The 26,255-nt window shown below is 42.7% G+C and overlaps 1 protein-coding gene across 4 annotated transcripts in view; it reads right to left on the minus strand.

Annotated features, from left to right (window-relative positions):
* MAP3K3 (mitogen-activated protein kinase kinase kinase 3) overlaps window positions 1-26,255 on the minus strand; it is a 56,943-nt gene that overhangs the window by 10,198 nt on the left and 20,490 nt on the right. For all 4 annotated transcript variants that reach the window (XM_012554890.2, XM_012554889.2, XM_023729363.1 and 1 more), the window contains 4 exons: window positions 25,850-25,949; window positions 19,794-19,907; window positions 13,652-13,772; window positions 2,526-2,659 (listed from right to left, as the gene is read on the minus strand). In XM_012554890.2, coding sequence (XP_012410344.1) covers window positions 2,526-2,659; window positions 13,652-13,772; window positions 19,794-19,907; window positions 25,850-25,949 — 469 coding nt within the window. The remainder of the gene's footprint in view (window positions 1-2,525; window positions 2,660-13,651; window positions 13,773-19,793; window positions 19,908-25,849; window positions 25,950-26,255) is intronic.

Below are 26,255 nucleotides of genomic sequence, written 5' to 3' on the forward strand. Positions count from 1 at the left end.
AATGTTACATAGGGAAGCAAAGTGTCAGAAATATGAAAATTCACAAATAAGTTGTTGATAAAATTAGTTCCCAACTCAAATATCTCTTTCCATTTAAAACTACGGTCCATCCCTACCAACAATTTCAAATGCTTTAGGTCATATGGTCATAATTTTAGGTCATATTGTCATAAAAAACTGCCAGTGAAGGCAAATTAATTGCAAAGTAAAATTATAAATCTTGCTAAGGATACAGAGTTTCCCAGAGTGGATTAAACCACTACAGGAAAGAATCGGTCTCGATCCATCAAGTGTGTATTTGGCAAAGTCAGATCAGTTATCAGAAGAAAAGAAACTCGGCAAGTAAAACATGACAGGTACGATACACGAGGAAGAATGCTAAAGGCTCAAGAAAGGCCCTCGGAAAAACTGCTAAATCCCACGAATGCTTCTGCAAAAAGAAATGACCCTCTTTATGACAGTGCTGCAGAAATCAAAGGGAAAGTGAAGGAAAATACATTGTGGTGACAAAACTTTTGTTGCAAAAATTAAACCAAAAAAATTAACATGAAAGATGCTCTGTTCATTCTAAAAATCAGCACATAGATGCAGCTATTAGTTAAATCTGATTAAAGAAAAAACAAAATAAACTTAGTTTTGCTTTTCAAGAAAGTCCCAATTGAAGGTTCTCTCACTATATACTGTCACTCTGGTCTCTGTTTAGTGGACGCATCTTGAATGGCTTACTTCCAGGAGCAATTCTCTTCAGCTAAAGAGGCAGGCACCAACTCTACTAGGGGAAGACCTAGGCATTCCCCACTGGGCACCTTCCTTAGACTCATTTCTCTGTCTTCATTAGGAGTTGAATACTCAAATGTCTCCCAGGGTCATACAAGTAAAGCGGAAGAAGTGAAGGGGCCAGGGTACAAGACCATGGGGAGAGACAAGACCAAAGGCAACTGAACTCATTTGCAACTCTCAGATCTTACACTAGTCACCACTAGAACAGCTGATGTCCAGAAGTGCTCCAGTTAGAGACAACAAAAGGATGGCCGATAAAATCCCCAAGTGAGACTCTAGCTAAAAGCACCCCAGGTCATGGTTTCAAACATGAATTTACCTGGGAGGCAGGAGCATAGAAGAGAGAAGCAGCAGCTAAAGCGCTTCTCATAGCCTATATAGTTTGAATAATGCTGTATACAGATTAGCTATGGAGGGCAAAGAAAAGTTAGACAAGAATCAGATTTTTATAAAATCCCCCATGTGTTGCTGCTGGCCCTTCCACTGGACATTTGACCCTTAAGAAATGTTCTCTTCCCAGAGCCAAATCCCAGGAATTTATAAGAGCCATATCTTTTTCCTTGTAATCAAAGCAACCTCATTGAAAAGACTTCAGATTGAAGCCAGATCTCACCCTTGCTGAGTTCATCAGGCCAAATGGCCATTTTCACCAAGTTGGCCACTGGTTAAACATTAGTCACTAACATGGGTGAGCCACTGTGGTGGACACACCCTAAGGTGACCTTCCAGTGAGTCACACCTTTGTATAATCCCCTCCCCTGAGTGCAGCTGGAACTTGTGACTTGCTTCTAGCTAACAGAATATGGCAAAGAGATGGGACAATCACTCCTGTGATTACATTCCGTTATGTCAGACTCCATCTTTGAAGACTGCAGCAAGAGGTTCTCCCGCTGGCCTTGAAGAAGTAAGCTGCCATGTTTGAGAGGTCCATGTGGCAAGGAACTGCAGGTGGCCTCTAGGAGCTAAGAGCAGTCTTTGGCTAACAGCCAGCAAGAAAACAGGGACGACAGTCCTACAGCCACAAGGAACTGAATTCTGCCAACTACTACGTGAGCTTGGAAGAGAATCCTAAGCTCTACAAGGAATACAGCCACGCCGACACCTTGATTGTAGCCCTGTGTGACCCTGAGCGGAGAACCCAGCTAAGTCATGCCCAGACCCCTGAAGTTGGGAAACTGTGAAATAATAAATGTACGTGTTTTAAACTGCTAAGTTTGTGGTAATTTGTTGTAGCAACAGATAAATAATACAGCTTTTTACCATCATAAAAGTTCACCCAAAGTAACAACCCACAGTGTAATTTGGATATCGTTTACTCCCTACCTGTCATCAAGAAATAGCAAAAGTAAAATATAGCCAATGAAAAACAAAATCTGTCCATTTAGGACTGGTCATATGTTAAAATTGTGCTGAAATGAAGACGGACGGTTGTAAGGAAGTATACAAATAGCTGAGTGGTATTCTGCAGGGGAACCAGCAAGAGGACCACAGAAGAAGAAAAATTTATTAAGTGCTTATCCAACACCAAGGAGACTAGGTAGTTTAGATCCTGTCCTTGGCAGGAATTGATATTGGCCCCTTTTAAAAAGGGCTCCTAGAAAGAAATAATCCATATTTGGACAGGTCTATAAGAGCCATCGGATGGGGTTCCAGCCCCTCAGCTCTGTACCATGCCCACCGAGAAACCCCGGTTGTAACACTGGTCTGTCACACCCCATGGTCACAGACTGGTCCCCCATACTCACGCATTGCTCGCTGGTCTCTGGGATGAACTCCCCCTCACTGTTGATGCTGGTGTAGGACCCCTGCCGGGCAATGCGCTGCTGCCGCTCAGGCACGTAGCCAGGGGGAGGAGAGCTTCGGCCAGGGTTCTGGGAGCCTGGAGCATAGAAACAAGGCCTTTGACAACACAGCCCCGGACACACAGCTTGAGACAGAGAAGCAGACACGGGGCTGGCTCAGAAACACCAAGCGCTAGAGGTCAGGGATGTGACTCTGAAGGACTATAGCCATGAAAGTGCAGCTCCCTGAGGCAAACAAAGTCCCTTCCTAATAAGAAGCTAACTCCAGAGATGGAGCAGGCACTGGAGTGTATGGCGCCAAGAACCTTGGAACAAACAAAAACCAGAATAAACCCTATTAAACTAATTTAAGCTGGCAATCAGATTAATTTTTTTTAAAAAATCTTTGAATATAATCATTCCTTAATGTCACTCCTCTCTAATTCCTTCTCCCTCTAGAGCACCATCATTCCTTGCTACTTCCTCCCATCCTAGGAAGAACCTAGGAAAATGGTCAATACATCAGCCTAGTCTTCTTGAACTTTGGGTCCCAGCAGCATTTTGAGACTGGGGTTCAGGGAAAGGCAACTAGATCTACATCTCACTCCATCTCTCTCTGCTGCCCTGTTCCTCTAGTCAGTGTCTCCCCTTACCTGTCTCTACCTATGTCAGGTAAGAAGGCCCCCTCGATGGTCTGGCCAGGAATAGGAGGCTGCTTACTCCATCTTTCCCACTCCCATCCTTCCTGGCCACCATGAGTAATACCATTACCTTACACTGCTATAGTGCTTTACGTTTAGTTGGACGTTCACAGTAATTACCTCATTTGATTTTCAACATCCCTACAAAGAGGTTTGGCAAACATTTTCTGGGTGCTTCCTACGTGGCAAAGCATTCTGTAAGGTATTTTTACATTTGTTAATTCACTGAATCCTTTCATCAGTCCTGAAGGTAAGTATTTGCTTTACTCAACACAAGAGGAAACCAAGACTCAAGGAACTTTATATTTCTCAGAAGAAATACAACACAGTTTTAGGAGGCAGGCATTATTTCTATTTTACAGTTACGAGAGGAACACCTCTTATCTATAAAATCAATTTACTCGGTACTTTCACAACATTAAGGAGCTCTGATGGCTCAGTAGTTAAGCGCTCAGCTGCCAACCAAAAGGTCGGTGGTTCGAACCCACCAGCTACTCTATGGCTGTCTGCTTCTGTAAAGATTTACAGCCTTGGAAACCCTATGGGGCAGTTCTACTCTGTCCTACAGGGTCACTATGGGTTGGAATCGACGCCACAGCAGTGGGTTGGGTTCACCACATCAGCTGGTAAGATGGAGTAGTTTATCATTCTGATATCACTGAATGACATAAGGTGTGCAGAAACACTTTCTGAGTCACTAAGCCATGTTTTTCTGTCATAACATATTTTGAATCTGGGAAAACAGGTGCCTCCCTACTCCTAGCTCAGAGCTTTTTCTGACTGTTGCCTTCCATGATCAGAGATGAAAACAAAGGTGAGGCCAGCAGTTTGCATCTTTTTCCCTTTCTAAGCTTACTAGGTAAACCAGAAGACCCCATCAACAGAAGGTTCGGAAAAGCTTTCATGACACCTATATACAACTATTTCTGATTGTTCCAAAATTTAAATATAGGGCTCTTATCCTGAGCCTTTTTCCTGTTCTGGAGGGAACAAATTTATCCTGTTATGTGGAAAAGCAGAAACACGAGGACCTTCCACTCCCTTATCTCACACTCCCCACATCTTCCCCTGACTCCCACCCAGGGAGAATTGTCAGACACTGAGAACAGAGCAGAAGCACCATCTCTCACTAAAGCAGTCTGCTCTCCTCACTAACTGGTTTCTCCAACTAGTTCAGGGGCTGTAGCACGAGGTTTACTGAAATGAAAACTGCAAGCAAGATGCTCTGGGGGGGATGGCTAAGGAAGAAAGAGAGAACAAGTTTGGTAGCTGAAGGTTTGGGGGACCTGACTCATTCTACCTTGGTAGACAGGAACAACCAAATGCCAACCTTTTCCTTTCTCTCTCCCTCTCTCTCTTTTTTAAAACTTTTAGTATAGTAAAATATATAGAACAACAAATGTTCCATCTTAACCACTTTAAAGTAGAAGCCCTACACCAGGGACTAAGCATCTACTGAGAGGCCAGCAGAGGTCAGACACGGCTCTCTGAACACCCTGAAGAGACGGTGGCCTAACAGACCGTGGGGCTCAGTCTCACTTCCTGAGCCAAGGGTGGCTCCTCCCACTGCTCCAAGGACCCTCAAAAGGAAGAAAAATACCTTAGTGGAAAAGCCAAAGAATGGTGGGGAGGGTTGCTCTTTGAAACACAGTTTCTAAGAAGGAGGTTAAATTATTCTTTTCAATGTTCTTTCAGAAACGGACTCATTCGGTCTCCCACGTGAAGTCAGTCGTTGGGAACATGTGGCTCATTTCAGTTGCAAGCAGGACATTTTAATGAATTTACCACTGAGGCTAATATGATCTGCTTCCCCCACTGGACTCCAGAGAAGAGGCCAGAAACAAAACTACTGAAAATAGGCATAGAATTTTCCTGGATTTCCTGCCTCAACACCTCACTCATGCCTTTATCCCAGTTCTGGGATAAAGAGGTATCTGAGCCATGCCTTTCAAATGATCTCAAACAATAGCCAATGGAGGAAAAAGTCTGTTTGACCAAGTTTTCTAAGCCCTGGCAGAAACTGAAGCTGCACTCAGTGTAAATTTGGGGATACTGTGCTGTGAACTAACAGAGCAGTGAAATCAGCCCTGGCAATTTTGAGACCGTAAGTTATTTCCAAAAAGGGCAGGCATATCATGTTGTTCAACACAGTGGCGGGAAGGCAAAACTGCTCCCTGAACTGGCCAGGCCATATACTCCCTGTGAGTGACCCATACAGAGGATGGGGGTCCCCACTACGAGAAAGGTTGCCTTTCTGCCAGGAGCAGAAGGAGGGTAAGGTGGGGATTTCTTGATAGTACAGGGGAAACACGGTGTCACGTTTCACACAGCTCAAACTCAAGAGTTGTTCTGTCTGTAGTCATTTGTGAGTTGGAGGCCAGGAAAGCAAAATGGCATCTGGCTAACAAAGGGCTCTAAGGCAATGACAAGATGGAGGTATAAGGAAACCTGGACCAAGGATAAGAAAGCTACTCCACTTTCCAGTGTCCCAGATGTTGAAAATCATGTACCTGGCCACTTCCCTTGCCATTTCAGCACAAAATTCCAGTGAAACTGTGAAAAAAAGTTGGTTTCCTCAAGCCCTACCAATCCCCAAAACACCAAGCACTATCTAACCCTTTGCTTACAAACATTATTCTAGTGCCAGCCCTGCACTTCTGGCTCTGGATAACCAGGACTACTTGGCTACCCACCATTTTGGTAGCCCACATGTTCTGCAGAAATTCAGTCTGTATGTTGGCAAAATCAACAGAAGCAACCTGACGAGGCAAGGAGGGTACACTGAAAAAAACCTAAGCTTTGGAATTAGATGAACGGGGTTCGAATCTGGCTCTGCCAGTCATCAGCCCTGTGATTTAAACACTCACCTCAATTTCCTCACCCGCGAAAATGGGGAGACCTGTCTGCCTCATAACCTTTTTGGGAATTATAAACGTGGTGGCACAGGTGTGCATCCACACAGCGCTACCTCTTGGTAGGAACTCAATAGAATTTCATTCGTCTCCTTCACTCTGTGTGGCAGATACAATGGATTAGACTCAAGATGCACTCCACCCTTCTAGCATGTTTTCTTACACTTCAGAAGCTGATCAGTTAAAAGTTGTATTTCTAAGATTCCTTTTAGGTTCAGCCAATTAGACACACTTGTGTGAGATTTTTCAGGCTTTCTGCTGCTCCTGCTGTTTCTGGACAGTCACGGAAGCCTTTGGTTTCTCAGCCACAGCATTTGCAGAGGCCCAGCACCTGGTCTCCGGCCTTGCCGATGTTGACAGACACGTGCAGGCATCCCCACTAACTGCTGTGGACCAGAGCAGACACAGCATGGTTCTGCAGATCCCAGCCATGGCAGGGGCAGTGTGCTTCTGGATCTGATGGCTTCCTGATTACAGAAGAGGGAGCAGTTCCCTTGGTAGCCCAGTTCTGTTGTGTTTTAACCTAGAGTCTATTTCTCTTACTTGTCCAGCAATTCCATAAGTCAGAATGTGCACTAAATCTCTTCTTCCTGAAACTGGCCAGAATGGATTCTGTTCTGTGTAACTGAACCCTCATCAATCCACTCTGGAGTAAAAAGGCATTACATGTTTTACTAGAATAAATGAAAAATACCTTGTGTAAGGGACAGATTAGAGGGAAAGAAAAACTCTTACTTATTGATGAAATCCCAGATATTGGTCAAATCTATCCCCAGACAGGATGAACTGCCCTCAGTCTGGTACATGGAGTACCTGGGAAGAGACATCCCTGGGATAAAATATCCATGGTCACCTGACTCTCATTCTCTCCTTCACCAGCTGTCACTCAACTCTCCCCTGGTTTTGCAGGTGGGATGGGACTAGCTCCCATGAGGCCAGCATGACAGACCAGGGGGGCCTGGGGGAAAACAGCAAAGGGTTCTGAGCTTTTATTTCCAGCCAGAGACTTTCACTTTTTCCAATACACATTGCTGCCTGCAGAGAGCCAGCCTTGTTATCTGATGGGCAGTGGGCCAGGGGCTATTGTGCACAGGCCCACAGCTTGGGGCAGGAAAGGGAAGTCTCCCCAAACCAATGGCTATCAGAGGAAGCGAATGGAAAAACCAGGAGTTGGCAGAACTGCTCCAGAGCATTTTCAGTTTTGTTTTTGTCTTCATTTCAGAAAGTGGGAGCCAATGAGACGCACAACAGCAGTCAAGAAAAAGTGAGACTGGGAACTGAACAGGACAGGATACTGGGCCATAGACTATTCAAGGCACAGCTCACTCTACAGGTCTCAAAAGGCAGACACAGGCAAAGAGAGCAGGTTCTCTGGGACACCCTTCCCTGGCATCCCATCAGGCTATGAGTGCCAAGCGCCTCATCTCAGCACAGGCTGCAGTAAAGGTACAGGGTAGCAGCCATTTGTTCAGAGTGGCCCAGGACTTCCCGTGAAGGCAAGGCCATTCTATCCAGGAGAAAGCCAGGGTTTTAGCTGCCAGCCTTCTGCATTCCTCTCTGGGCCTGGCACTCTGCTAGCCTCCGAAACCCAGAGAAGCAGAGCCGGAGATAAACTCTCATCCTAGGCTATGCTGATTCTTTTGCTCTGGACTCTGACTCAAAGCTGAAAGCTAGGCTCTTGATCTCGATCTCGGCCCTTCTTCTAGGAGACTCCTCACCAGGAAGCTGCTGCCGTCAGGAAGTGGCCTCCACAGGGAGTTCTACGGCTGTGGGCCAATGTTAATGTGCAGGTCACTGCAAGTACAAAGAGATAGCTTGGTTTTTGGCCATCAACTATTCTCGCTAAATCCCTTTCTCTCCTGGGGGGCAGGTAGGGGAGGGAATCACATCTTCTTTCTTCCTCAGTAGAAAATCTTAACCAATCATTTCCTGATGCGTTCCACAAAGCTCACACTGGACTGGGCTGTGCTGAACAGTGCCGCTCAATATTTTCAGCCCATAAAGACCCAAGAGCATCCTGTATGTTTCAACTTTCAAAATTCCTATTTTATTTTGATGTTGCTCCCACCATTAAACAGTTTCTGGTCTCATCTAATATCACAGAAGAATTTAAAAGCAAGGAGGGAAAAACCTTTGGAAGTGAAGGAAGATGAGCACTTTGTTCTGTTGTTCTGGTCACTGCCAGTGCAGTCCTGGTTTCTAGCCTTTCAAACCTGGACCAGAACTGGCAGTGTGTACTGCACACAGCTCTCTCTTTTACTGCCCTGTTGTCACTGAAAGTCACCTTATCCTTTCAAAATTCCTTTTTCTTCTCTCAACCTGAATTTCCCTCGCTTCCTCTCGGAGGAAGAGGGACCCCCCTCCTGCTCCTCAAGGTGTTATGCCCTCTCCCTGGACTTCCAATTCACCCCCTGCAGGAGCCAGTTCCCCCATGGACCCTTCTCCACTACCTTCAGTGTCTCCTTTTCCTTGTCTTCTACTCATATACATGCTCAGACCTAGCCTTAAAATACCCTGATCTCGTTTCTGTTGCTCCCTTAAGCCACTAGCCCATCTCGTTTGATCTTTCACTGCCAAACACCTTGAAACTGATGGTCTCCACTCATCAGCTCTACTCCTGAGGGGTTGCAATCTGGCTTGCCTCACTGTGGGACTCAGTGGCAAGGCAGGGAGAGAGATGGGGCAAGGACAAAGGTCCTTAAGAAGATGCACTAGACCAAATGGGAGTCAGAATGTGGCAGGGACAAGTCCAGAAATGGTGCGTGAGCTCCACCTTCAAAGGTGGGCAGAATTTCCATAGGCAAAGATGTGAGGAAGGGCATTTTCATGTAGGGAAATCCCATTGGCTTTGCCTGGCAATCTCCCCAAGGGGTCTGTCTTTTGGGTTAACTCATTACCTAGTAGTTTTTCTGTTTTGTTTTTTAAGCATGAACTATTTTAACAGACTAATTGGCTTGAGAAAAATCGGAATTCAAGGTAACGTGCAATATGATGGAAAAAACAAAGGGTGAACATGACAGCTCGTTTCAAATATTTGAAAAGGTGTCATACAAAAGAGAGTTTACCTAAGTTGCTCCTGAGAGCAGAACTAGAGTCAGTGGGTAAAGTGAGAGGAGACAGATTTTCAATTCAAAATAAGGAAGAGCTTCAAAAAACAGAACTGTCTGAGATTGGATTGGGCTTCCTTGCACTTTTCCCACCATGGACAAAGCTGCTATGGGCGTGAAGGACCTGCAGGTCTCACTAAATACACAAGGGTGTTAATGTGCGTAGGGGAGCAGGAAGTGGAGGGGAGGGGGAGGCCAAACCGCAAAGGTTTACAAACCAGCGACTTCTCCTTTGACCCCATTTCTACTGCCCTTCTCCGAGTCACTCATGCTTCAACCTTGATGCCTGTCTCTTCACGTTTCCTCTACTTCTAGGTTGACAACACTGCACCAGCGCTCAGCAAGCACTCAGACATTTGTGGATGAAAATCACAAGCTCGTGTCTCTTACCCTTGGTCCATCCTTTCTCACTTCACTGGCCCTATGGAAGGCTTCCCCGCCACATTCTCTTAATTTCCCTCCTATTTCTCTAGTGACTCCTTTCCTGTGTCCTTTGCAGGCTCATCCTCCTCTAACTGACCACTAAGCGTTTGGGTTCCTAAGGCGCAGTCCCAGGCCCTCTTCTCATTCTAGAGTCTCTGCTCAGGCACTCTCATCTGGGCTCCTGGCTTCAATTTGAGAAGTTCCAATTTCTTCCTTTAGCCCTGATATCTCCCCTCTGAGCTAGCGACCTGTATATCTAACTGCCCATTTGATATCTCCTCTTAGTTGTTTCAAAGTCACCTCAAATTCAACATATCTACAACATTAGGCCTGTGCCCTTCTAGTACCCGAAACCTGGCCCTCCTCCAGCATTCCTGTCTTAGTGAAAGGCATTGCTATTTATCTGGATCCATAAACCAGTAACTTACCTCCCTCTCCCTCAACCCCTGCAAATTCTATCTAATACCAGAGTGGTTCTTAAACCTTTTAGTCTTCGAACCCCTTTACACTTTAAAAATTGAGAACCCCCAAGGGCTTTTATTTATGTGGGTTATATCTATTGATATTTCCTGTATTAGAAATTAAAACTCAGAAAGTTTTAAAACACAATAATACACAAGCATACATTCCATTAGCCATCAGAGTGATGACATCACCTCAGGCATGTAACCTCTGGAAAAGTCCACTGGACAGTCACGAGAGAATGACAATGAAAAGGCAAATCACATATTAGTATTACTATGGAAATAGTTTTGACCGTGCACACCCCCTGAAAGGGTCTCAAGAACCCCCACAGGGCCCACAGACCACACTTTGAGAATCACTGCAATGCCATGTTCTATCAGTTTTACCTTCTAAACGTCTCTCAAATCAGTCCCAAATTAGACTGCTCTTTCTTCTCTCCACTAGTCACCAGCCTAGTCCAAGCTTTCATCTTCTTTCACCTGAATCAATGCAGTAACCTAATATGGTTCCCTTGTGTCCATTCTTGCCTCCCTCCAATCTACCCTCCACACTGTAGCCAGAGAGATCTTGTTAAAACACAAATCTGAATATGTCACACACACACACACACACACACACACACACAGAGACACACACACACACACCCCACACCCAATATTCCTCACTTAAAAAACCCTGAAGTGGCTTTTCACTGCTTTCAAGATAAGGATCAAAATCTTCACCGAGGTCTGAAAAGGCTTCGCCTCCCTCCCCAGCCTCATCTTGTCCCACGTGAGCCACTCAGTGGCTCTCAGCTGTTCTTGTTCTCAGGTCTTGAGCCATCAGGATCCATAAACTGTTAACTTACCTTCTTTCTAAGAAGTCCTGATGGCGCAGTGGTTAAGAGCTCAGCTACTAACCGAAAGGCCAGCAGTTCGAATCCACCAGCCACTCCGTGGGAGAAAGATGTGGCCATCTGCTTCTGTAAACATTACAGCCTTGGAAACCCTATAGGGCAGTTCTACTTTGCCCTACAGGGTCACTGTGAGTCAGAATCAACCCCACAGTAAAGGGTTTGGTTTTGGTTACCTTCTTTCTGCTTCTCAGACACATCACACTCCCTATCAGGCCTTTACACTGCAGCTCCCTCTGCAGAGAACTTTCTTCCTGTATACCCTGGGCATAATTACCCTCAGGCTTCAGATCAGAGCCTAAGGCTTTCCTGACCCCAGATCAGGTCATACCCTCTATTACACACTCTCACAATACAACACACCTTTTAATCACAGCTTACACTTAAATATTAATCACATCATGACAAGTAAATGTCTGCCTTACCACAGGTCTATAACGTCCACAGGGATAGGAACCCTGTTTTTTTTGCTTCCCATGTTTTTGGCAATTATTTCTTGAATGAATGAATGAATGAATGAATAAAAATGCAGTTTGATGGGGAGAAATAAGATAAGCATTATAATGGAGATGGGAACAAGGGGAAATATTTTTAGTGTAGATAAGGTTAAAGCCCCTCAGAAAGTGGCCCCAGGAATCCTGTCTCAGCCGTCTCTCCTCCTCCTCCAGATAAATCAGCCAATATGGACCTGAACTGTATCTAAGATCTCCACAAACCACCTGAATGCCCTCTTCTCTTCTCTTTGCCTATGGAAATCCTCCATAAGCTTTCAAACAGTTCCTCCCCAGAATGCATTTCCAGATCACTCCAATTAGAAATAATCTCTCGCATTTTTCGGCTCTACAGAAAGGCTGGCAGGCTCTGCCCACTTCTCTTGCCACAGCAACCTCACCCTCCACACCTTCCAAACCACCTGGGGTTCTCTGAACCCACCACACTCGTTTGTGGCTGTGCCTGGAATACCTGTCTCTACTTTATGCTCAGCAAACCTTACTGTGTCCACTCTGATGTTCCCTGCTTCTGCAGAAGAACTTCTCCACACTCTTGGGCAGAGATGGTGACTGCCTCCGCTGTACACCCTCAGCACCCTTGCCCTATACTGTAGCAGTCACCCCAGCCCACCAGCTGGTACATAATGCTTGCTGAATGAAGGAACCAGGATCTAGGTGTTGGGAAGGTATATTGTCCATTCTCTAGAAAATGAGAAACTGCTTCATGGAACTACTCCTCAGCATTCTCAGTCAGGGAAATTCCATATATGACTCCCTACAATATGGGGAAAGGGTCCACCTGGCCCAGCATTTAGCCCCTGCCTCCACACAGAAATCAGACTCTAACTTACAAGCAGGAGGCCCAATCACTGCCTGACATCAGTCTTCCCTGCTTATTCTATACATGAACAATGCTGCCCTCTCCCAACCCCTCAATCTCCACAAGGGCTCCAGAACAGAGGCCAAGCTGGCAGTTTCCCAGGCTCTAGGGCACCTGAATTCCAGGGCCAGAGATGCCCTGTACAGGGTCTCCTTGCTGGGATGCCGGCAATCTCTCAACCACCTTCCTGAAAACATAGCCACTGATGACTCACAATGTCAGAGAAATCTGAAACTCATACACAGACTTTCACCTTGCCTGGGTTCCAGAAATTGCTCCGTGAAACAAAGTCAGTGCCTCAGAAACACATTTTTCCTGCAACTCCCTCAGGAGGATTATCACTCACAGATAAGCTCAGTAACAGGACCAATGCACGGCTCAGGATCTTCAGAGAGCGGTTTAGTTTGATGCAATTCTACCTACATGGACTTGGTTTCCTAGTGGCAGCAGGGGTCTCAGCAACATTAGAACCGTAGGCTCAACACAAATGTGTGATGAGGCCAGACTATCCTCTGATACAAATTCTACAATTTAAGAAATGGGCATTCTCCTCAGACTCTAGGAAATGGGATCCAGAGTGATATTGGGTTACTGGTATAACAGAGACTTGATCTAGACTCCTCTCCTGGGGAGGCCTGGCACCAGCTACATAGCCTTCTTACTAGTTAGCCAATTGCACCTGCTATGTCAACAGTCTCCTGCCCTTTCTAGACAACTTAGCTTGATTCTCCAAGAGTTTCATTGGTCAACATCTTCCATGAAGCACAAGGATGCTTTAGGAATCATAACTAAAAAGTTGGAGGTCAAAACTTAGATTTGGACCTGACTTCTAACTTTACAAGCTCACAGTCCTTTTGGGGAAGAATGGCCAAGAATAAGTATAGTTCAGCCAAGAAAGAAAAAGAAAAAAAAAAAAAGAATGAGGGTAGACTGCTGTTGTCAATAGAGGTATACAAGCAGATGTTTGATGAGATCAGGGATCTTTAAAAGGCATTTTATCACACCATTACATCATGGAATTACAAGCTCCTTGAGGGTTAGGACATTGTCCCAGTCATTTCTATACCCATTCTCCCCAAACAAAGGCATAGAAGATAATATGTAGCAGTAGTCAGTAAATGTTTGACGATTGTTTTTTCGTCAACAAATATTTGTTGAGTTTTTAAAACATGGGCAGATAAATTAGACAAAAGGAAAAAAAAAGGGAAGAAATACTCACCGACAGAGAGATGCCTGCTTCTGGGCTCAGGGGGCTGGTAGATGGTATTTATATCCCCCGCGGACTGGGAAGCCTTGATCCGCACCTGCCTGGACACCCCAGAGTGGGGAGAGGAACTGGTCTGTAAGGTAAGGGGAAGAAGACTGAGACGGGTCTTTAAGCAGGCAGGCCTATAAAGGTCCCTCCCCGCTTCCCTAGGCCTCCCTCGGCTCTCAGCCACCTTCATGTTACTTAACACATAAGCTCCTCTGCTTTCCCCTAAATCTCACTCCTCAATCCGTCTTGACAAATCACTGTTTGCTCAATGTAGTTTTTCAGCTTCAGTGATATGAGCCCTGAGACCTGGTCCCCCAGTTTAATAGGTGATGACACAGATAAGGAGGAATAACAGGCACTCCTGTAATATGTGCCAAACAGAAAAGAGATGTGTAAATACCTTCTCATAAAATTCTCCAGAGAGCTGGGAAGAATAGCAGGAAATTATTTCAGCAGAGAGATCACCTGCCGAGTGCGGGTCAGAATGGAGAATGATAGCAACCTCCCTACCCAACAAAACACTGGTTGATAAATATGTACTTTTAAAAAGAGTCGATATGCTGCTTCTTTCCCAACCATAATCACTCCCTTAAAATTAAGATATGATGATCTCACTTGCTTCACATGACCAGGGTTTACATGAGAACTATCTCAGGATCGAGTTCAACCAGCAACAGCACCATCCTGCCAGAGGTCAGAGACCTCAGAGCAGGGTCAGCAGCCTTACCACATCCATCCCCACTTCTGCACTCACCCAGTCAAGGCACAGGTGAACCAGACAGAGAAAATGAAGGAACAAAGGGGGCCCCTTGCACTAAGAAGGCTTAAAACTGAGCCTTGAAGGTGAGCAAGTGATGTCAGGATGTGATTACAAATAAGGAGAGCATGACTGAGAGTGGAATGGGAGTTCAGGATTTAGAAACAATTTGGGTCAAAGTTTTTACTTGCGTCTCTATCTCTCCTCTAACTCCTATTTGAAAAAAAAAAAAAGCGCGACCTAAACAAACTCTATATCCTGCCCTTCAGGAAGAAGGCTTCCCACTCTCAGGGGTGCGTTCAGCTGCCAAGTTGCCTCCTCCAGCCTCCCCAAGCCAGACTTTATCACACGTAGGGCTGTCTTGACAAACTGTCTTGCTCTAACGGGAAGTCAGAACCAAGGGGAAGTGAATGTTCTCGCTGAAGCCTCAGATGTGCAATAGTTCTCCGCTGAGAGTCAGAAAGGAAAAAACAGCCAAAGCCACATACTGGGGAAGCAGGCTAGTGGAGGGCAAGTGAAGGCCACAGCCCTCCAGTCAGAGAAGAGCTGCATAATGAACATCATTACTCCTTGAACATAGTGGCAACACAACAAATCTTGATAATGTGAACTTGAAATGTACCAAAGACTAAACCCTCAAATTTAAAATTTAAAAGCTGAGAAGGTAAGTAGGTCCAACAGCCAGTACAAGTGGAGATTTGTAAAAGGAAAGGTCCAAGTCTCAGCAACAGGTTGCAAAGTAGGTGAAGGTAATCAATGAAGGTTTCACAGGCTTCTCACATTTCAATGTGCATATGAATCACTTGGGAGCTTGTTAAACGCAGTCTCTGATTCAGTAGGTCTGGGGTGGGGTTGGGAGCCCTGCTGGCACAGTGGTTAAGCACTTGGCTGCTAACCAAAATATCAGCAGTTCAAACCCACCAGGCGCTCTGCAAGAGAAAGATGTGGCAGTCTGCTTCTGTAAAGATTTACAGCCTTGGAAACCCTATGGGGCAGTTCTACTCTGTCCTACAGGGTCGCTGTGAGTTGGAATTAACTTGACAGTAACGAGTTTGGTTTTGTTTTCGGGGGTAGGGTTGAGACTCTGTATTTCTAACAAGCTCCCAGGTGATGCTGATGCTACTGTTACATGGACCACACTTTGAGTAGCAAGGTCTTAGGAGATAAGGCTCATACTTCAATTTAAGGAAATGGTTCTCAACCCTGGCTGTCCATTAAAACTGCCTGTGGGGCTTTTCACACCCCAGACCAACTAAAACCAGGGCTTTGAACTAGTTCGTTCCAGTTTGAACCCCTGCTGAGAATTTGCATTTCCACCCCAGATATACTGAATCAGAATCTACATTTTAACAAGATCCCCAGTTGATTCTTATGTATGACAAATTTTGAGAACCACTGCTCTACTAGTCGTTCTCAGAATTGGTCCCTAACCAGCAGCATTACCATCACCTGGGAAACTGTTAGAAATGCAAATTCTCAGCAGGGGTTCGAACAGGAATGAACTGGTTTGAAGCCCTGCCTGAAACAGAGTCTCTGCTATTGGTGTTTTTTAAATCTCTCAAGTGATTGTAATGTTCAGCCAAGTCTGAAAACCCTGATTTAAGGACATAAGGAATGTACCATGGCATAGTAAACAAAAATGATATTATTGCAGTGATTCAGGGAAACTTGAATAAGACTTAGAAGCAGGGCTTTGAACTGGTTCTAACTGGTTCTGTCATGGCCAACGAAGCGAAATCAGAACAGACCCAAATTTTTACATGTGCGTGAACCAGAACCAAAAACAGAATGGGAAAAATTACAGAGGAAGCCCTTGAATGGGAGACTCAGAAGAGGCATAGTGAGCCCTTTCAGGAACCTGATGCAGGAGACTGGATTATTGGCAGGACTGTGGAGAAAGACACACATATAAAGTGACGTGATTGGTCACCATCTTTCAATGGGGCACCACTGTTTCCAACTCTGCTGGTCAAGAGATTTGGTTGTCATGCAATGTGTACGCTGCCCTTGTTTCCTAAGAGGGAGGTTAAGTTTCTAGCTGAGCTTCAACCTGTAAATTTTTTTTTCCCTTTCTGGTTATCACTCCGGTTCACCCACATTTAAAAAATTTGGGTCTGTTCTGATTTTGCCTCGTCAGCCATGACTACACTGGAAGAACCAGTTCAAAGCCCTGAATCAAAGTTTGTGATACATTGGAGAGTATGGATAATGAAAACATAGATTATTTACCAAATGTCAATTTAGGTGAGCCCCTTGAACATTGGGAGTTAGTTTTAGAACAAAAAGGAAATAAGAATTGTATATAGCCATGATAAACATGGCATCTATTATTCCGAAGTTGTATAGCTTCAAAACAAATTTTTTCTTAAAAGATTTTTAATAAATTCATGGATGTTAAGGCTATCAATTTAATTAAATAACCTGGATACTTCCAGAACTATCATAATTATCATGGTCTTCCATGTAAACGTCTCTTGGTATCACCCTTAAAGCAGATGACTAGACTGGACGCTATTGGTGAGAATGATGTGCCATTAAGTCTTGACCTTAAGTTCCCATGTACTGAAGGAAAGCCACCCTTTTTTTCTCCACTGCATAGCTGAATCCACTTGTTCCTTTTGGCCCATACCACCAAATTTTTTTATTAAGATAATCTGCGATTGACTTTTTAGCCTCTTTTTCTGCTATCTCTTAGTTCCAGATGCTGCATACCTTTGTGCACATGGCTCCATAGCAATTTTTCATATTGTGTCAGCTACATTATACTGCTGCCCACAGAGTGCTTCACTGAACTTTGCACTGAATGATCAAATGCCAACTTCTATTTGCTGTCTTTAGAAAGCTCCACTAGCTACACGCATCACACTGTTGGGTATTCTTTCACTCTCCTTTTATTTTTATTTTTCCTAGTCCCACTTTCCTTGTCTTTTCCACTTCTAAGCAGGACTTCAAACCAGTTCTTCCCAGTTCAGTCATGGCCCATGAGGCAAAATCAGAACAGATCTGTATTTTTAAAATGTGGGTAAACCAGAAGGAGAACCAGGATGGGAAAAATTATGGGTCAAAGCCCTGCTAGAAACTTAATCTCCCTCTTAGAAAACAAAAGCAGCATGTGCATTGCATAGCAACCAAATCTCTTGGCTGGCAGAGTCAGAAACAGTGGTACCCCACTCAAAAATGGCAGCCGACCACACTACTCTGAATGTATGTCGCTCTCCACAGTTCTACCAATAATCCAGTCTCCCATATCAGGCTCCTAAAAGGACTCACTACGCCTCTTCTGAGTCTCCCATTCCAGGGCTTCGACCCATAACCTTTCCTGTTACAGTTTTTGTTCCAGTTCACCCACATTAAAAAATTTGGGTCTGTTCTGATTTCGCTTTGTCGGCCATGAAAGAATTGGTCTGAACCGATTTAAAGCCCTGCTACTAAGTCTTCCTGCTTCAAGCTTCCTTGAATCCTTGTAATAACCTCATTTTTGTTTACCATGCCATGCTACATTCCTGTATTTCCTTAAATCAGGGTTTTCAAACCAGGGCTTCAAACCAGTTCCTTCAGGTTAGAACCCCCGCTGAGAATTTGCATTTCCACCCCCAGATATACTAAATCAGAATCTACATTTTAACAAGATCCTCAGGTGATTGTTACGTATGATAAATTTTGAGAACCATGGCTCTACTAATGGTTCTCAGAACTGGTCCCTAACCAGCAGGATTAGCATCTCCCGGGAACTTGTTAGAAATGCAAATTTTCAGCAAGGTTTTGAACCAGAATGAACCAGTTCGAAGTCCTGGTTGTAATACCAAATGAAAGATTAAAGCACCTTTATACATGCAAGCTATTTTTTGAAATATAAAGCTAATCTGGAGCCCTGGTGGTGAAGTGGTTAAGAGCTCAGGCTGCTAACCAAAAGGATGGCAGTTCAAATCTACCAGCTGCTCCTTGGAAACTCTATGGGACAGTTCTACCCTGTCCTATAGGGTTGCTATGAGTCAGAATTGACTCAACGGCACACAACAACAAAGCTCATTTATCCCCATTCTGCCCAATCAGTCTTGTTCTATCTTCCTCCATTTGCCCCATTATTTTTAGAAGACTGAAAAGAATTAGCCTTTAGATTATCTTTGATATTTTGAGCTTAAATAGTAGCCAAGATAGTGCCAAACTCACTGATGGGAAACTTGAGAAGTGGGCAGCATTTGGACGAGACGATTAGAAGTTTACTTTTGTCAGAGAGAACTGAATTCATCAAGTGATAGAAGAATGTTAAGCTTGAGATTACTTTATGACAGTGGAAAATCTGGCACTAAAAACTCATAAGAAGTCAACAGCAGAAAGATAACAGTTAGAAGCATGTTTAGAGAAGTCCTTAATAGGAATAAGTTAATGATAGTCCAAGACCTACAGCAGCAAGAAATACTGAAGATGCTGAAGTATCTTAAAAAGACAGTAGGAGCCAAGGCTTTGAGAGTGGACACAGGGAGTTCAGGAAATATAAACAAAATTATGTTTAGACAAAGAGGAGGTTCTGTGATTAACAAACTCCAGGAGTTCTCAGGGGCGAACAACACTGAAGCCTAAGACAAGGCCTTGGTAGAGTTGAGACAGCAGAGGTGAGATGGGAGGGATGTAAGTATAAGGAAAGGAAAAAGTGCAGGCACCTTCAGGAACATGTATCTGGCGAAAAACTGGTAGAGGAATCAGAGGTTAGAAAACTGATTGCAAGCATTCCTGTGAAATGGAGGTCCCCAGGAATCCCTCAGGAGAGGAAATTGCATAAGAGATAATTCCTCACTTCTGATGGCCCTTGTAAATTGCCTGCCATTTGGTGAGGCAGCAGCTGGTAAGTTACGAGAGGCTCTCCAGTCCATGGCTTTTTTTCTCATTGAACAGAAGGAAAAGTTTGCTTCCTATACGTGTGCTGGGGGAAAGGAAAGGCTGCTGAGGAGGTATGGGAACTGAGTTTACAAAGCATGACAATCTCAAATCCTCAACAGCCTTTGCTAATCAGCATCCCCATGCTGATCGAATCTCTCTTGCTGGGGTCAAAAATCTAAATGAAAGAATATAAACATACAGCAAAGGAACTTTCCCCTTTAGCATAAAGTGTTTTCCTTCCTCCCACACCACAAGCCAAATAACCTTTAGTCGCAACATCAACACTGACAGTCTGCCTTCTTCGTGAAATCAAATGCAGCAGGCTCACTGGTCACTGACACAGTGGGCTGGCATGTACTTACGTTCTCACTTTGGCAGTGGCTGAGTCACACACAATGCTGTCAAGAAGCAAAGCAAGGTCCTGAAGGAAAGCAAGCTTTGTCTTCAGCTGCCATGACAGGGGCTACTTACATGGTTTCTGTCCCGGGACAGCAGCAATATCCTAAGGCTTTTCATGCTTGAGCTTCTATCCAAAATGTCAACTGCCTTATCAAGATCATCTTGGTTTTTCAGCAGGATGGAGAGCTATGACACAGGACACAGAAAAAGAAAATCATATAAGGTACAAGTCTATCTCAATGCTACAGTTTGCAAAAATAAATAAAAAATAAACAAATACAAGTTTGATGGAAAAAGAATTCCCTTGAATACTATGGAGTCTTAAAAGATCTTGTTGAAACAATAGAAATAGTTTCTCCCCTCCCCCTTTTTTAAAGTGTTCAATTCAGTGATTTTTAGTAAATTTAAAGTTATGCAACCATTACCACAATTCAATTTTAAAACACTCCTATTACTCCAAAAAGATCCCTTATGCCCACTTATAGTCATTCCCCTCCTACAAACCCCAGTCCCAGGCAACCACTAATCTACTCTCTGTCTCTATGGATTTGCCTTTTCTGGACATTTCATATAAGTGGAATCATACAATATGTGGTCTTTTGTGTCTGGCTTCTTTCACTTAATGTTTTTGAGTTCATCCATGCTGTGGCACACATCAGTGCTTCATTTTGAGATATTTTCTGAGAAGAGCTTCTTCTCTAAAACTACTCTTTACTCTAAAACATCAAATCTCAGACAGTTATAGGCTCCATATTTCTACCCAAATTCAGCAGTAGGATCATATCTTACCCTATCCCCAATTTTGCTGACATTAACAAAGCAAACGGAAAAGACACAGGAGGCCCATAAAACAAAACGAGACTGAATGGGTACACCAGCCCAGGGGCAAGGATGAGAAGGCAGGAGGGACAGGAAAGCTGGTAACGGGGAGCCCAAGGTTGAGAAGGGGAGAGTGTTGACATGTCGTGGGGTTGGCAACCAATGTCACAACACAGTATGTGTATTAATTGTTTAATGAGAAACTAATTTGCTCTGTAAACCTTCATCTAAAGCACAATTAAAAAAAAAAAAGTAAAGACACAGGAGGAATGGGAGTTGGCAGAGGACAAAAACAACTATTCAAATAAGAATGCAAATTTAGACATAGCAAAGTTTAATATCTTAATGTTTACAGGCAAAAGTTAGTGACTAGAACCCCCAAAACTACCTCCTCTGCTTTTATTCTGTCCAAGTATTAAAGAGAAGGTCTGTAGGGTACAGACAAGACTCACTTAAAAGCAGAGGGCATTAGCATCAAAAGATGTGATAGAATGCTTTGCCTAAGACCCAGTGTCATGGATTGAATTATGTCTCCCAAAAATGTGTGTATTAATTTGGCTGGGTAATGATTCCCCGTATTGTAGGACTGTCTACCATTTTATCATCTAATGTGATTTCCCTGTGTGTTGTAAATTCTATCACTATGATGTAATAAAATGGATTAGCAGCAGTTATACTGATGAGGTCTACAAGATTAGGTAGTGTCTTAAGCCAATCGCTTTTGAGATATAAAAGAGAGAAGCAAGCAGAGACACATGGGAGCTTCTACCACCAAGAAAGCAGTGTCAGGAGCAGAGTGCGTCCTTTGGACCTGAGGTTCCTGTGCAGAGAAGCTCCCAGACCAAGGGAAGATTGATGACATGGATTTTCCTCCAGAGCCAACAGAAAAAGTGTTCCCTTGGAGCTGACACCCTGAATTTGGATTTGTAGCCTACTGGACTGTGAGAGAATAAACTTCTCTTTGTTAAAGCCATCCACTTGTGGTATTTCTATTATAGCAGCACTAGATTACTAAGACACCTAGCAAACATCAGATTTAATACGATTGTGACAAACACAAAATTAAGCAAAAAGTATAACTAATTTCTTCATTTCCCAATTTATAATAGAAGTTGATGAGCATTCTAAATCAAAGACTGGGAAAAAGCAAATGTAAGAACAATGTTTAAAATAAAATCTCAAGACAACTCACAGAATGGGAGAAAATTTTGCAAATGATATATATGATAAGTGTCTAGTATCCAGAATATACAAAGAATTCTTACAACTCAACAATAAAAAGACAGATAACCCAATTTAAAATGGGCAAATGATTTGAATAGACATTTCTTCAAAGAAGACATACAAATGGCCAATAAGCACATGAAAATATGCTCAACATTATCAGTTGTTAGGGAAATGCAAATCAAAACCACAATGACATATCATTTCACATTCACTAGAATGGCTATAATTTAAAAACAAAAACAAAACAACAAGTGTTGCCGAGGATGTGTAGAAATTGCAACCCTCATACATCGCTGGTGGGACTGTAAAATGGTGTGGCTGCTGTAGAAAAGTTTGGCAGTTACTCAAAAAGTTAAACATAGAGTTACCATATGACCGAGCAATTCTACTCCTAGGTATATACCCAAGAAAACATATGTTCATATAAAACCTTACACACAAATGTTCAATAATAACCAAAAAGTGGAAATAACTCAAACATCCATTGGCTGATGAATGGATAAACAAAATGTGGTCTATCCATACAATGAAATATTATTCTGTCATAAAAAGGAATGAAGTACTGATACATGCTACAACATAGACAAACCCTGAAAATATATGCTTAGTTAAAGAAGCCAGACACAAAAGGCCACATATTTTATAATTCAATTTATACGGAATGTCCAGGACAGGCAAATCCATAGACAGAAAGTAGATTATTGATTGCCAGGGGATAGGGGAAGAAGGAATGGGGAGTGACTGCTAATGGTTCCAGGGTTTTTCTTTGGGGTGATGAAAATGTTCTGGAATTAGACAGTAGTGTTGACTGTACTATGAATATACTAAAACCACTGAATTGTATACTTCAAAAGGATGAATTTTATGGTATGTGAACTATATCTCAATAAAGCTATTATTAAAAAATAAAAATAAAATAAAATCTCAATAGATTTTCCATTTGGGGTCCTAAAATCCTGATGGGGCAGGGTTAGTGGGCAAAGAAAAAGGAGTTAAGAGATCTCTAATTAATAAAATGTATATTAGTCCACTCCTGATCATTGATGTTACTGGAGTATGGAAAGATATGCATGATTTAAAATAATAACAATAATTTAAATTTGGCTTTAGAATTAATTTCTGCATAAACGTTTGAATAAGGGAATGCCCAACATTCTGGGCAGTCATATTTTTGGCAAAAGTGTTTGAAAATATGTATGTCACTTTTTGTTTATACGCTCATTTTTTGATGGACTCTTGGGTTATTTCCACCTTTTGGTTATTGTAAATAATACTGCAATGAACACTGGTGTACAAGAATCTGTCTGAGTCCCTGCTTTCAAGTCTTTTGTATATATACCTAAGAGTGGAATTGCTGGGTCATGTGGTAATTCTATTGTCAACTTTTTGGGGAACCACCATACTGTTTTTATAGTGGCTGCACCATTGTACAATCCCACCAGCAATGAGTGAAGGTTCCCATTTCTCCACAACTTTGCCAACACTTATTTTCCATTTTTTTGATAATAGCCATCCTAGTGGGGGTGAAGTGGTTTTGATTTACATTTCCCTAATGATTAATGATGTTAAACATCTTTTCATGTGCTTATTTGTCATTTGTATATCATCTTTGGTGACATGTCTATTCAAGTCCTTTGCCCATTTTTCAACTGGGCTGCTTTTCTCTTTGTTGTTGAGTTGTAGAAGTTCTTTATATATTCTGGATATTAAACTCTTATCAGATACATGGTTCCCAAATATTTTCTCCCTATCTATAGGTTGTCTCTTCACTTCATTCATAAAGTCCTTTGAAGAACAAAAGTTTTAAATTTTGATGAAATCCAATTCATCTATTTTGTCTTTAGTTGCTCTTGCTTTTGGTGACATATCTAAGAATCCATGGTCAAAATCTAGGTCCCAAACCTTTACTCCTATGTTTTGTTCTAAGAGTTTATAGTTGGAATTCTTAATGGAAATATTACCTGAAAGAGAAAAGAGCACTAAATCTTCCAGAAAAGTCTCTACTAACTAAAGAATTCCTTCTTTAATGCTAATTAGCCAGCTGACTTTAGACTCACCTTCTTATGTAGTCACTGAAGCTTGAGGTGCACTATGTACAATTTTAAAAAGCTCTGTGGATTTGACATTTATACTTTTGTGGTTCTCATATCCTATACCTAAAATGTATTAGTTTACATACTTTAAAATACTTATGTCTGTATAATTTATTAACTATAGAGTTAATGATTTATTTTCCAAATTTGCTAAATTTCTAAAATTTACCCAAAAAACAAAAGATCAGATGGTTTTATTTTAGTGAGCTATGTGGTGGTATGTCCAACTGTAGTTGTATATTTTGTAGGAAGGGGATCAGGAAGTGTTTAGTCAATAAGTCTCAAAGTCTGGCCTGCAAATTTCAGCCTCAAACTATGGAGGAAATTTTTTAAACCCTTCAACCAATATAATAAAATTATATAGTGAGGACCTACTCTGTAAGATTATGATGTTGCTCAATTTTGTCTTGCCTCCCAACTCAATTCCTTCAAGGAACACACTCTTTACTAGGAATAAATAAATACATTGTCTTTCAGACTAATGCAAAGCACCAGCCTAAGGAGATTGTAGTCTCTAGTGCCTTTCTTGGAGCTGGGAAAGTACCTAAGTAACTGATACTCAAAAGAATTCCTTCTTGGGTGACATTCAAAGTAGGAATAAATAAGGACTGTTTTGAGGGAGGTTTAAAGAAATCATCAGAGATAGCAGACAAGTGTCAACTTTGGTGAAGGGAAGGACAACACACAACAGAGGGGAAGTCAGCACAACTGGACCAAAGCAAACGCACAGAAACTTCCTAGACACATCTAAACACTTTGAGGGACTAAGTAGCTGGGGCTGGAGCCTGGGGACCATAGTTTCAGGGGACATATAGGTCAACTGGCATAACATAATTCATAAAGAAATTGTTCTATATCCCACTTTGGTGAGTAGCATCTGGGGTCTTAAAAGCCTGTGAGGAGCCATCTAAGATACATCTATTGGTCCCATCCCACCTGGAGCAAAGCAAATGAAGAAAACCAAAGACACAAGGAAAATATTAGCTCAAAAGACTAAAGGACCACATGAACCAGAGACTCCACCAGCCTGATATAAGAACTAGATGGTGCCCGGCTACCACCAATGACCACTCTGACAGAGATTCTCGGACAGAGTGGGAGAAAAATGTAAAACAGAATTCAAATTCACAAAAAAAGACCAGACTTACTGGTCTGACAGATTCTAGAGGAACCCCTGAAACTATGGCCCCCAGACACTCTGCTAACTCAGAATTAAAACGATTCCCAAAGCCCACTTTTCAGAAAAAGATTAGACAGGCCTATAAAAAAACAAAAATAACACACGTGAGGAACATGCTTCTTCGTTCAATCAAATATACAAGACCAAATGGGCAGCTCCTGTCTGAAAGCAGGATGAGATGGCAGGAAGGAACAGGAACTGGATGAATGGACACAGGGAACCCGGGGTGGGGGGGGCGTGCTGTCACATTGTGGGGATTGCAACCTATGTCACAAAACAATATGTGTATAAATTTTTGAATGAGAAATTAACTTATCTGTAAACTTTCACGTAAAGCACAATTTAAAAAAAAAAAATCATTGGAGTAGGTGCCAACTTTCAAGACAAAGAAGTTACAATCGGGAGTTAAGCAGAATCCAGCATTTATGACTGTCATTAGAAGATCTACCCACCAGTTTTCCACACCTTCTCCAGCCCTTGCTCAACCCTCTGCTTCTTATTAAGAATGAGACTTCTACAAAATATAAAGAAGACAGTATAAGCCCTGGCCCTGGCACCACACCTGTTTCCACCATGGAGTATTAGCGCTGCCTGCACTGAATGAGTAGGCGGAATGGAAATAGCTGTGTAATCTCCAATGCAGTGAAAGCCAGAACTCCCACAATTGTTGGAATTAAGAAAACGGGCTCCAGAAAATGAAAACCTACAGATGATATTAGAGGAACAAACTAGAAAATCCTCAGTTAAGCACAAAGAAACAGTGGGCAGCTGTCCCCTCTTGTATCTGCACCGTCCATCAACTTCCTTACCTCATTGTTCATGTAATGTAGCTCGAGAGGCTGCCCAAATAATGTTGCCACCTTGTGCTCCACATCTTCATATCTCACAGGCCGGCTGAATGTTATAATTCTGAAAAGGAGCAGGAAGCTAGGTTAAATGCATATTTAAAATGTATATCAATAGGGACAACGCTAGGAGACCGAATACATGCCATAAACGCAATAAAAACCATAAGTAACAATGCAAAAGCACCAGAAGAGAGACTAGATAAATGGGAGCGCCTAAAAATCAAACACTTACGCTCATCAAAAGACTTCACCAAAAAAGTAAAAAGACAACCTACAGACTGGGAAAAAAATTTTAGCTACGACAAATCCAATCAGTGTCTAATCTCTAAAATCTACAAGATACTGCAAAACCTCAACAACAAAAAGA

Source organism: Trichechus manatus, unplaced genomic scaffold, assembly GCF_000243295.1.
Source record: "Trichechus manatus latirostris isolate Lorelei unplaced genomic scaffold, TriManLat1.0 scaffold00028, whole genome shotgun sequence".
NCBI classification, from domain to species: domain Eukaryota; kingdom Metazoa; phylum Chordata; class Mammalia; order Sirenia; family Trichechidae; genus Trichechus; species Trichechus manatus.